At 47.5% G+C, this 13,210-nt stretch overlaps 1 protein-coding gene across 1 annotated transcript in view; it reads right to left on the reverse strand.

Moving 5' to 3' along the window:
* The window catches only part of EFCAB8 (EF-hand calcium binding domain 8), a 106,954-nt gene that overhangs the window by 92,987 nt on the left and 757 nt on the right, over positions 1-13,210 (reverse strand). The window contains exons 2-3 of the mRNA XM_025398228.1: positions 7,891-7,942; positions 3,501-3,666 (exon numbers count right to left, since the gene is read on the reverse strand). Of these exons, the coding sequence (XP_025254013.1) occupies positions 3,501-3,666; positions 7,891-7,932 (208 nt within the window). The 5' untranslated portion in view covers positions 7,933-7,942. The remainder of the gene's footprint in view (positions 1-3,500; positions 3,667-7,890; positions 7,943-13,210) is intronic.

Below are 13,210 nucleotides of genomic sequence, written 5' to 3' on the forward strand. Positions count from 1 at the left end.
TGAGTGCGACTCAGCCTATGAACGCGGCCCCGAGGGCCAGCACCAACTGAGGTCCAAAAAAAAAAAAAAAAAAAAAAAAGAAGTAGAGAGGGCTGGGCGCGATGGCTCACACCTGTAATCCCAGCACTCTGGGAGGCCGAGACAGGTGGATCACCTGAGGTCAGGAGTTCAAGACCAGCCTGACCAACACAGTGAAACCCTGTCTCTACTGAAAATACAAAAATTAGCCGGTGGTGCGTGCCTGTAGTCCCAGCTACTCAGGAGGCTGAGACAGGAGAATCACTTGAACCTGGGAGGTAGAGGCTGCAGTAAGCCGAGATCGTGCCACTGTACTCTAGCCTTGGTGACACAGTGAGACTCCATTTCAGGAAAAAAAAAAAAAAAAAAAGAAGTAGAGAGAAATGACTAAAGGTACTTCTGTATTTCTAAAGGTCACTGGAGGCTGGGTGCATTGGCTCACGCTTGTAATCCCAACACTTTGGGAGGCAGAGGCAGAAGGATTGCTTGAAGCCAAGAGTTTAAGACCAGCCTGGGCAACATAGCAAGACCCCATCTCTACCAAAAAGTTTTTTAAAATTACCCAGGCATTGTGGCACATGCCTCTAATCCCAGTTACTCCAGAGTCTGAGGCAGGAGGGTCACTTGAGCCCAGGAGTTCAAGGCTGCAGTGAGTTATGATCACACCACTCCACTCCAGCCTGGGCAACCAAGCGAGACACTGTCCCTAAAAAATTAAAAATAAAGATCACAGGAAACAGAAAACAGTAATCACTTAAAGGGATATACCTGGGCACATGGATGGTGGGGGAGAAAGACATTTTCTCTGTGTATCTAAAAGGTACCATGAAAAAAGTACCTTTTGGATCTTGAACCGTTTGGGTATATTGAAACCTATTCAAAACAAACACAAACACAATAAAAACGATGGCCAAAGTCAGTACCAGCGGGGTCCTCCCAGACACAGTGGTGGCAATTCCTGGCTGCAAACAATGATATTGAAGACCACCGCCCAGGAACCCCCCTATCTTCAGACCAGACACAAATTGTCCCTCCTAGGTCTCACTTTACTTATTTGTAAACTGAGATTTCTTATCTTTTCTTGCCCACATCACAGTGTGGTTGTAAATCTAAAAAAAAAATTCACAGGGCAGGTAAATAGGACCCTGGCATGGTCTAGTGGATATGAAGAAAGATGCCTTTAAGTATTCCTATTATTTGACTTACAGGAGTATTATCTCAGGGGAAAAATCAAGCTCTAAACAGAAAAAAGGCTTGATGCATAAAGGATATCTTTACAACATTAAACTCAATAAAACCTACATGTCTGAAAATAGGGGAATAGCTTAGCCAGTGAAACAACTGCCTCCATTAGTAATGATGACTTGGAAGATTATGTAGCAATATGGAAAATTCCTTAGGATATTAGCATTAAGTGAAAAATAGTCTGAAATTACACATATAGTATGATTAAAGACATATGAAACACGCAGAGCCATCTGTGGTAGAGAGACTTAAGCAGCCCCCATACTGTGTGCCTCCTGGTGCTCAATCCCTCCTTTGATCCCCTCCCCTGAAGTGTAATGGGACCTGTGACTTGCTTCTAACCAACAGAATATGGCACAGGTGACAGGGTGTGCAGGACTATGTGCATGTGATTACATGATTTGTTATATAAGATTACAACACCCGGCCGGGTGCGGCGGCTCACGCCTATAATCCTAGCGCTTTGGGAGGCCGAGGCGGGCGGATCACCTGAGGTCGGGAGTTCGAGACCAGCCTGACCAACATGGAGAAACCCTGTCTTTACCAAAAATACAAAACATAGCTGGGCGTGGTGGCACATACCAGTAATCCCAGCTACTTGGGAGGCTGAGGCAGGAGAATCGTTTGAACCAGAGGCGGAGGTTGCGGTGAGCCAAGATCGTGCCATTGTACTCCAGCTTGGGCAACAAGAACGAAACACCATCTCAAAAAAAAAAAAGAGATTGCAACACCCATCTTGCTGGAGTTTTTCTCCCTGTTGTTGGCTTGAGCCTTGCAAGCAGCTCTGCTGGCAAATCCTGCATGGCCAGGAACTGTGGGCAGCCTCTAGAAGCTGAAGGTAGCCTCCTGCCAACAGTCAGGAAGAAACAGAAGCCCTCAGTCATACAGCGGCAAGGAACTGAATTCTGCCAACAACCTGAGTGAGTTTGGAAGTGGGTCCTTCCCCAGTCAAGCCTGAGATGATTCCACAGCCCCAGCCGACAACTTTTTTTTTTTTTTTTAGACAGAGTCTCACTCTGTGGTCTAGACTGGAGTATAGTGGCGTGATCTTGGCTCACTGCAACCTCTGCTTCCCAGGTTCAAGCAATTCTCTTGCCTCAGCCTCCCAAGTAGCTGGAATTAGAGGCCCGTGCCACCACGCCCAGCTAATTTTTGTATTTTTAGTAGAGACAGGGTTTCACCATGTTGGCCAGGCTGCTCTTGAACTTCTGACCTTAAGTGATCTGCCCACCTTGGCCTCTCAAAGTGCTGGGATTAGAGGCGTGAGCCATTGTACCCGGCCCCAGCCAACAACTTGATTGCAGCCTTATGAGAGCCTGAACAGAGAAGCCAGCTAAGCCATGCCCAGACTCCTGCCCCAACAGAACTGTGAAGTGATAAACGTGCATTGGTTTAAGCCACTAAGATTTTGGTACTGTCACACAGCAATAGACAATAAACCATACATATGAAACTGGAAGAAAATACATACATCGCACTGCTAACAGTGGTTACATTTGGGTATTTGGACTACGGATATTTTTTAAAATTTTCTAGATCCCAAATAGTCTCCAATATGCTTGCAATACCTACATAATGCTTGAAAGTTTTACAGGAGAAACTAGATGCAAAGATGCTGATCAGGGCTGGGCATGGTGGCTCACACCTGTAATCCCAGCACTTTAGGAGGCCAAGGCAGGAGGCACTGCTTGAGTCCAGGAGTTTGAGACCAGCCTGGGCAACGTAGCAAGACCTTGTCTCTACAATTATTATTTTTTAAATTAGCCAGACATGGTGGCATGTGCCTGTAGTTTCAGCTACTCCGGGGGCCAAGGTAGGAGGATCACTTGAGCCCAGTAGTTCCAGACGAGCCTGGACCACTTATTAGGTTGGTGCAAAAGCAATTGCGATTTCTGCCATTACTTTTAATAGCAAAACTGCAATTACTTTTCACCAACCTAACAGCAAGCCCTTGTTTCAAAAAAAAAAAAAAAAAATTTAATTAGCCAGGAGTGGTAGCATGTGCCTGTAGTCCCAGCTACTCTGGGAGCTGAGACGGAAGAATCGCTTGAGCATGGGAGGTGGAGGCTGCTGTGGTGATCATAACACTGCACTCCAGCCTGGGCGACAGAGCAATATCCTATCTCAAAAACAAAAACAAAATGCTTATCATGTCTGAACCCTCCACACACCCCAGGTACTGGGTCCTGCCCTGTTGCAGAACTCACACAAAAACCGAGCCTACAGAGAGGCCTTACCTCCAGTCGAGTTGATGTCCTCCTCAAACATTTTCTCTATCTTGGCCAGGTGTATCTCAGTAAACAGCTGGGACCCAGGCTGGAGGTCAGGCACCTGGCTAAGGGTGATGGATGGTGTTGGGGAGCTAACAGCCTCCTTGTTCTGGAAGCCATGTGGGACAGACAGCTGGAACGAATATAACAAGAACCAGGGACTGAGTATTTCAATTTCCTGAGCCAAACATTTTCAGCACATGATTTAAAGAGAGACTCTTTGAGAAAGAACAAGGTAAGTAGTGTTATGATGTTACTGACAGAAACACATAATTCTTTTTTATTATTATTATACTTTAAGTTCTAGGGTACATGTGCACAACGTGCAGGTTTGTTACATAGGTATACATGTGCCATGTTGGTGTGCTGCACCCATTAACTCATCATTTAGATTAGGTATATATCCTAATGCTATCCCTCCCCCTTCCCCCCACCTCACGACAGGCCCTGGTGTGTGATGTTCCCTGCCCTGTGTCCATGTGATCTCATTGTTCAATTCCCACCTATGAGTGAGAACATGCGGTGTTTGGTTTTCTGTCCTTGCGGTAGTTTACTCAGAATGATGGTTTCCGGCTCCATCCATGTCCCTACAAAGGACATGAACTTATCCTTTTTTATGGCTGCATAGTATTCCATGGAGAAACACATAATTCTTAACCATTTTTAGACCTAAGAAGATAAAGAAAAATCTAGACTCTCCTGACTTTGGAGAGGGAACCATTGCTCCCCTTTTACAGATGCCACACGTGAGGCTCAAGGAGGATACAGCCAAGTCGTACCTTACACATAACAGGGTGTTCATTTATAAGGGACCTCAGTTCAGTAACTATATCACTTCAAATCTTCAGTGGTCAGAATTCAGGACCCCAGGGGGCTGGGCGCGGTGGCTCACGCCTGTAATCCCAGCACTTTGGGAAGCCGAGGAGGGCGGATCATTTGAGGTCAGGAGTTTGAGACCAGCCTGACCAGCATGGTAGAAACCCATCTCTACTAAAAATACAAAAACATTAGCCGGTGTGGTGGCGTGCGCCTGTAGTCCCCGCTACTCAGGAGGCTGAGGCAGGAGAATCACTTGAACCCAGGAGGTGGAGGTTGCAGTGAGCTGAGATTGTGCCACTGCATTCCAGCCTGGGCAACAGAGCAAGACTCCTTCTCAAAAAAAAAAAAGACCCCAAGGAATCCAGCTCCATCTTCCTTAATTTGACCTGGTCCTGACCAGTCCAGATGTCCCATCTGGGTCAGATAAGCTCACCTGCCCCACCCCTGGCCTTGCTACCAACACACCAATGCTCAAACAGATCCCTCCACTGGGGGTTCTCCCTCACTTCCCCCTTCTACTCATCCTTCTCAGATCCCCCCAAAAGCCTTCCCCACCCCTCTAGGCCTCATGATGCTTCCTCTCATCACCCCTCTGTGAGACTCATACAGATACTTAGCATAATGTGTCAGGTCACCAAAGCTCAGGCCATCAAAGGCTGCCTCCCCTAAGACTCCAAACGTGGACAATTAGATGGCCTGAGTGGCAGGCAGGCAGTGCTGCTCACTGAGACACATTGCTTTGGGCCCTGGGAAGTTGAGAAGACTTTAGTTCAAAAAGACAAGAGACAAAAGATTGAATTGCTCACTCTCCCCACCTTAGCCCCAACTAAAGAGCAAATGTGCTCATCCTCCTGTGACCTTTCATTCATTTGCCAAGGGTCTACACACATTGACTGAGTGCCAGGCACTGTGGATACAGCACTGTGGATACACTGTGAACACCCTGAGGGTCCCTGCCTCCATGGAGCCCAACACAGGAGCACGTGAAAGCTCTCACCACCCACCCAGGTCCCAAATTAGAAATCTCAGTACCACCTTCAGCTCTTCCCTCTTCCTCCTATGCATTCTACTGTCCCTCCAGTTAATTATTCCTGGGATCCATCACCTACATATAAGCCTCCTCTCCCACACCCCTGCTCGCCTCGAACTCTAGTCTTTTGCTGGGACAAGTACAATGACCACCACTAACTGAGACCAGAGTTCGGCCTTCTCTTCCCATCCACCTCCCAACACTGGCACCAGTCATCTTTCTAGGCAGCAAGTTTTTTGGTTTTTTTGTTTGTTTTTTATTTTTTTGAGAAGGAGTCTTGCTCTGTCGCCCAGGCTGGAGTGCGGTGGTGCAATCTCCACTCACTGCAAGCTCCGCCTCCCGGGTTCACGCCATTCTCCTGCCTCAGCCTCCCCAGCAGCTGGGACTACAGGCGCCCGCCACCGCACCCGGCTAATTTTTGTATTTTTAGTAGAGACGGGGTTTCACCGTGTTAGCCAGGATGGTCTCGATCTCCTGACCTCGTGATCCACCCATCTCGGCCTCCCAAAGTGCTGGGATTACAGGTGTGAGCCACCGCGCCCAGCTTTTTTTTTTTTTTTTTTTTTTAACAGAGTCTCACTCTGTCACCCAGCTAGAGTATGGCATGATCTCGGCTCACTGCAACCTCTGCCTCCTGGGTTCAAGTGATTCTCCTGTCTCAGCCTCTCAAGTAGCTGGGACTACAGGCATAAGCCACCACACCCAGCTAATTTCTTGTATTTTTAGTAGAGTCAGGGTTTCACCATGTTGACCAGGCTGGCCTCGAACTCCTGACCTCAGGTGATCCTCCAGCCTCAGCCTCCCAAAGTGCTGGGATTACAGGCATGGGCCACCACACCTGGCTTCTAGGCAGCAAATCTGATCAATGATTTTACCCTAACTCTGACACTCTTCACCCCAACTCCTGAGTGTAGCATTCAAAACACTTCCTAACCAGCTCTGACCTATCTTTCTAGTTTCAAGCATGTACCATGTTCCAGGCACACCACCTGCTCCCACCATCCCCAAGCCCAGTAAGCATTCCGTGCTTACTCACATTGTCTCCCATATACAATCCAGCCCGTCTCCCTCAGAGGTGAACCCCTACCCACTCTTCAGACTCTCGCTCAAATAGAACCTCCCCCCCAGGAGCTCTTCCATAACTTTCAGATGACGGTCATCACTGCCACCTCCATATTCCCAGGTCTTTGTTCATATCTGCCCCTCAAGGCATAGTAAGTGTGCATGTCTGTCCATACATGTAGGCAGCAAGCCACGAGGGGAAGCACACGGCTACAGAGCCCCAGAGCTCTGGGTTGGAATTCTGTCTGGCTCCCCCACTTACAGGCTATTTTAACTTAGGCATATCACATCATTCTCTGAGCCACAGGTTTCCTCATCTGCAAAACAGAGAGCCACAGTCCCTACCTTGCAGGGTTGGGGTTGAGACCTAAATGACACCTGAATACATGTGAAGCCCTAGTAAACTGTAATTACACAATAAATGACAGCTCTTGTTATTACTCCTTGTCTCATAGTGAGCTCTTCAAAGGCAAGGGCATGTTTAACTTAATCTTAATCTAATTTGTATTAATTATCTCTATATTCCCCAGCCCCAAGCACATAACAGACAATACAAACCTGGCTTGATAAAAACTCTTACAGCCCATCCCACCATTATCACAACCTGCTGGACAAAATTAAGTAGAGAAGTGGAGTCCATGTACAGACCGTACATCAGGGGGCTCGGGTGTGTTGCATTTGACTCATGTAGCTTTTTTGTTTTGTTTTTTTACAGACAGGGTCTCACTTTGTTGCCCAGGATAAGTGCAAGGGCAAGATCATAGCTGACTGCAGCCTTGACCTCCCAGGCTCAAGCAATCCTCCCACCTCAGCCTCTGGAGTAGCTGGGACCACAGGCATGTGCCACTATGCCCAACTAATTTATTTTTTACTTTTGTAGAGATGGGGGTTTTACTATGTTGCCCAGGCAGGTCTAAACTCCTGGGCTCAGCGATCCTCCTGCTTTCGGCCCACAAAGTACTGGGATTACAGGTGTTAGCCACCATACCCAGTTTCAGGCAGCCCTTTAAAAGTACACTTAGGTCAGGTGTAGTGGCTCATGCCTGTAATCCCAGCACTTTGGAAGGCCGAGGCAGGTGGTTCATGAGGTCAGGAGTTCGAGACCAGCCTGGCCAACATCGTGAAACCCTGTCTCTGCTAAAAATACAAAAATTACACCTGTAATCCTAGCTACTCAGGAGGCTGAGGCAGGAGAATTGCTTGAACCCGGGAAGCGGAGGTTGCAGTCAGCCGAGATGGTGCAACTGCACTCTAGCCTGGGCGACAGAGCAAGACTCTGTCTCAAAAAAACAACAAAAAAAGTACACTTAAGTTACCTGCCCGGTAAATGTCTGAGTATGCAACCCCCTCCCCGATGCAGAAACCACTGTACTTCCATGCTGGTAAGTGAGGTTTTGGGTGACTCTGGAATGCCCCACCCTTTATTAGTTCAGATAATTGTCTTACCTTTTGGAGTTGAGGGATCTCTGCTAAGTCTTCAGAAGACATTAGTCTTGACCTAGAATAGGGAATCATAGTCAACTTAACTCCAGTCGTTGTAAGGACCTCGTGGAAGGTTGACTTAGCCAGGTCACAAAAAGGTGGAAAAGAAGTCAAGGTCAAGGGAGAGGGTGGCTGCCCCTTGCCCATGGACACTCCCAGCAAGCATTTGATGAGCATCCCTTTTCCCAGAGATTTCTCCAGCAAAAAGCTTTTGCCAAGCTTGCATCTGAGCCTTTCTTCCCCTGACAGAGAGGAGTTGTCCTGCAGAAGCCATGGGGTTTCACAAGTTTCTTTACTCCTGACAATGCCAGAGGCCTTCTAAAGGGGATCACACTTTCTATAGAAGTAGAAGAATCTTAGGAGGCCATGTGGTAGTACAAGTACAATAAACAGATTAGAAAAATGAGGGCCCCTCATTTCCGCTGCATATACCCTCCCCACCCGCCTTCCAGTGCCCTTGCAAGTCAGGACTTCGGGAGAGCAGACAGAACAGACCTCTGCTCTAGGAATATAAAGGGAACGTTTCTATTGGGTCAGCAAGGCCTCCATATGAGACAGATGACAGAGTTTGGTTAGGGTCATTGGAGCACCAATCCACCTTGTCAGCAAGTCCCACCAGGCAAGAGTCCAGAAGGCACTCTAGGATGGCAGGGGGACAGCCAAGAAATAGTTAAGCCCAGGACATGCACAGGAGACAGACCAAGTGAGCCAGCTTGGCTTGACCTGAAGGGCCCTGGGGGCAGAAGGGAGGGAGAAATCATGGGAGAGAAGAAAAAAAAAAATTGGCAGCAGAAAGTAGAATCTTGAATACCTGGCCAGTCTGAATAAAATGAAGGGCAACTATGAAAGTTCACCAGCAGCCAGGTGCAGTGACTCACAGCTGTAATCCCAGCACTTTGGGAGGCCAAAGCAGAAGGATCACCTGAGGTCAGGAGTTCAAATGAGACCAGCCTGTCCAACATGGTGAAACCCTGTCTCTACTAAAAATACAAAAAATTAGCCAGGTGTGGTGGCAGGTTCCTGTAATCCTAGCTACTTGGGAGGCTGAGGCAGGAGGATTGCTTGAACCTGGGAGGCAGAGGTTGCAGCGAGCCAAGATCAAGCCATTGTACTCCAGCATGGGCGACAAGAGTAAGACTCTGTCTCAAAAAAATAAAATTCTGGCCGGGCGCGGTGGCTCAAGCCTGTAATCCCAGCACTTTGGGAGGCCGAGACGGGCGGATCACGAGGTCAGGAGATCGAGACCATCCTGGCGAACACGGTGAAACCCCGTCTCAACTAAAAAATACAAAAAACTAGCCGGGCGAGGTGGCGGGCGCCTGTAGTCCCAGCTACTCGGGAGGCTGAGGCAGGAGAATGGCGTGAACCCTGGAGGCGGAGCTTGCAGTGAGCTGAGATCCGGCCACCGCACTCCAGCCTGGGCGACAGAGCGAGACTCCGTCTCAAAAAAATAAATAAATAAATAAATAAATAAAATAAAATAAAATAAAATTCATCAGCACAAGCTGGAGGGAGAAGACTGAACGGTACCCAAGAATGCTCTAATCTAGCAGTGTCTTGGCAACAGCTCACACCTAAGGACCAAAGGAGAGAGGACAGCCTAAAGGAGGGAGATTTGGAAGCCAAGAACCAAGTTAACAGAAATGCCAGAACCACTTCCAGAAAAAGGAGCAAGGAGGGAAAGTGGTTTAATGCATGTGATACTAGGCTGTCCAGTTAGGAATTAAAAAACAGGCCAAGGCAGGAGGATCACTTGCATCCAGGAGTTTGAGACCAGACTGGGCAACACTGAGACCCCATTTCTATAAAAAATCCAAAATTAGCCAGGTGTGGTGGCACACACCTACATGCCCAGCTACTCAGGAGGCTGAGGTGGGAGAACTGCTTGAGCCCAGGAGGTTGAGGCTGCAGAGAGCTGAGATCGTACCACTACACTCCAGCCTAGACGACAGAGTGAGACCCTGTCTCAAAAAAAAAAAAAAGAAAAAGAAATAATAAAAACGAATACCTGGAAATCTGGGGACTGAAACTTGAGGAGTGGCTACAGAAAGAGGGAGAAACACACAAGACAGCTAGGAGCATGGGATGCTACAAAGTGAGCTAAGGTGATAAGGGAAAGAAATGGCCATTGAAAAGGCAATTAAGAGGTTACCAGTGAAAAAGCTGAAGTGTATGTAAAGTCCATTTCTGTTAAGAATATATGCATGTACATGTTGGCACATGCATAAAAAAAGAGCCTGGAGACATATACTCCAAAATTAATGGCAGTCATCTCTGGCAGGTGAGATTATGGAAGATGTTTATAGCCTAAATCATGCAATTCTGATTTTTATTTTAATTAAAAAAGGGTTCATGGCAATCTTTTGAGATGGGGTCTTGCTATGTTGCCCAAGCTGGTTTTGCACTCCTGGGCTCAGCTGATCCTCCCACCTCAGCCTCCCAAGTAGCTGAGACAACAGGCACGTGCCACCACACCAGGCTCATGGCAATCTTTAAAATGTGTTTCAATGGCTGGGCGCAGTGGCTCATACCTGTAATCCTAGCACTTCGGGAGGCTGAGGTGGGCAGATCACCTGAGATTGAGAGTTCAAGAACCAGCCTGACCAACATGGGGAAACCCCGTCTCTACTAAAAATACAAAATTAGCTGGGTGTGGTGGTGGATGCCTGTAATCCCAGCTACTTGGGAGGCTGAGGCAGGAGAACCGCTTGAACCAGGAGGCGGAGGTTGCGGTGAGATTGCACCATTGCACTCCAGCCTGGGCAACAAGAACACAACTCCGTCTCAAAAAAATAAAATAAAATGTGTTTCAGTGGAGTGGGTAGGATGGTGGGTAGTAATTTAAATGACTCCTTTGTGAAAGGCCACTGTTGAAGAGTGATAGCTGCAGCCTCATTCATAGGAGCAAAAACCAAAAGTGAACCATTATAGAGAAGTGAATGAATCAGTGCACCTGCACCTAGGACATCACTCAAAAACATCAGAAGGATGAATCTGACCTCCAGCAGCTAAGAGAGATTTCCATGAAGCACTAATAAGAAAAGCAAGATGCAGGCCAGGCACAGTGGCTCACATCTATGCCAACGCTTTGGGAGGCCAAGGCAGGAAGATCGCTTGAGTCCAGGAGTTTGGGACCAGCATGGGCAACATGGTGAAACCCCATCTGTACAAAACATACAAAAAATTAGCTGGGTACGGTGGCACTCACCTGTAGTCCCAGCTACCCAAGACAGTGTGGTGGGAGGATTACCTGCATCCAGGAGTTCGAGGCTGCAGTGGACTGTAATCACAACACTGCACTCTGGGGCCTGGGTGGCAGAATGAGACCTTGTCTCAAAAAAAAAAAAAAACGATGCAGAAAAGGTGCATAGTATGATGCCAATTTTTATAGAATGAAAAAATAGGCCGGGCACAATGGCTTACGTCTGTAATCCCAGCTACTTGGGAGACTGAGGCACAAGAATTGCTTGAACCCAGGAGGTGGAGGTTGCAGTGAGTTAAGATTGTGCCATTACGCTCCAACCTATGCGAAAGAGTAAGACTCCATCTCAAAAAACAAAAAAAAAGTTACCACCATCAGCGATGGGGCCACTCTGATCCAATACATGGAGGGCACATTGCTTCAGTAGTATTACTGCCAAAAAAAATACATCTGAATCTAATCATAAGGAAACAGACAAACCCAAATTACGGGATATTCTACAAAATAATTTTTTTTTTTTGAGTCTCTGTCACACGGGCTAGAGTGCAGTAGCTCAATCTTGGCTCACTGCAACCTCCACTTCCCAGGTTCTGATGATTCTCACGCTTCAGCCTCCTCAGTAGCTGGGATTATAGGCGCCCGTCACCACACCCAGCTAACTTTTGTATTTTTAGTAGAGACAGGGTTTCTCCATGTTGGCCAGGCTGGTCTCGAACTCCTTGGCCTCAAGTGCTTTCCGCCCGCCTTAGCTTCCCAAAGTGCTGGGATTACAGGTGTGAGTCACCACACCTGGCCAAAATAAAATGCCATGTAAACCAAAGAAAGGCTAAGGAACTGTTAGAGATGAAAGGTGACTCGAGACCCAACAACTGGCTGGGCGCGGTGGCTCCCGCCTGTAATCCCAGCACTTTGGAGGCTGAGGCTGGCGGATCACGAGGTCAGGAGATCGAGACCATCCTGGCTAACACGGTGAAACCCCGTCTCTACTAAAAATACAAAAAATTAGCCGGGCGTGGTGGTGGGTGCCTGTAGTCCCAGCTACTCAGGAGGCCGAGGCAGGAGAATGGTGTGAACCCGGGAGGCGCAGCTTGCAGTGAGCCGAGATTGCGCCACTGCACTCCAGCCTGGGCAAAAGAGCGAGACTCCATCTCAAAAAAATAAAATAAAACAAAAGAGAGACCCAACAACTAAAGGCAATGCACTATTCTGAATTGAATCCCAGATTGGGAAAAAACAAAAATGCTGCAAGGACTGTTATTCTCGGTGAAATTATGTAAAATTTGAACATGGACTCTACATTATATTAATGTTTTCTGCTTTTGATAACTGTATTGTGGTTATGAGAATGTGCTTGTTCTCAGGAAATGTACACTTAAAAGTATTTAGGAGTAAAAGGGCATGATGTCTGTAATTCTCAAATGGTTTAACAAATACATAGGCCGGGCACGGTGGCTCAAGCCTATAATCCCAGCACTTTGGGAGGCCGAGACGGGAGGATCACGAGGTCAGGAGATCGAGACCATCCTGGCTAACACGGTGAAACCCCGTCTCTACTAAAAATACAAAAAATTAGCCGGGCGTGGTGGCGGGCGCCTGTAGTCCCAGCTACTCAGGAGGCTGAGGCAGGAGAATGGCGTGAACCTGGGAGGCGGAGCTTGCGGTGAGCCGAGATCGCGCCATTGCACTCCAGCCTGGGCGACAGAGCAAGACTCCGTCTCAAAAAAAAAAAAAAATATATATATATATATATATATATATATAAAATAGTTGTAAGATTACTACAAAGAACTTCCCTTTGTCTAGACTGTGAACATTTTGCTGCATTTGTGTTATTATACATGTATTTGTTTTTTTTTTGTTTTTGTTTTTTGAGACAGAGTCTTGCTCTGTCACCCAGGCTGGAGTGCAGTGGCTGGATCTCAGCTCACTGCAAGCTCCGCCTCCCGGGTTCACGCCATTCTCCTGCCTCAGCCTCCCAAGTAGCTGGGACTACAGGCGCCCGCCACCTCGCCCGGCTAGTTTTTTGTGGTTTTTTTTTTTTTTTTTTTTTTTAGTAGAGACGGGGTTTCACCGTATTAGCCA

This window comes from Theropithecus gelada, chromosome 10 (genome assembly GCF_003255815.1).
Source record: "Theropithecus gelada isolate Dixy chromosome 10, Tgel_1.0, whole genome shotgun sequence".
Taxonomy (NCBI): Eukaryota; Metazoa; Chordata; class Mammalia; order Primates; family Cercopithecidae; genus Theropithecus; species Theropithecus gelada.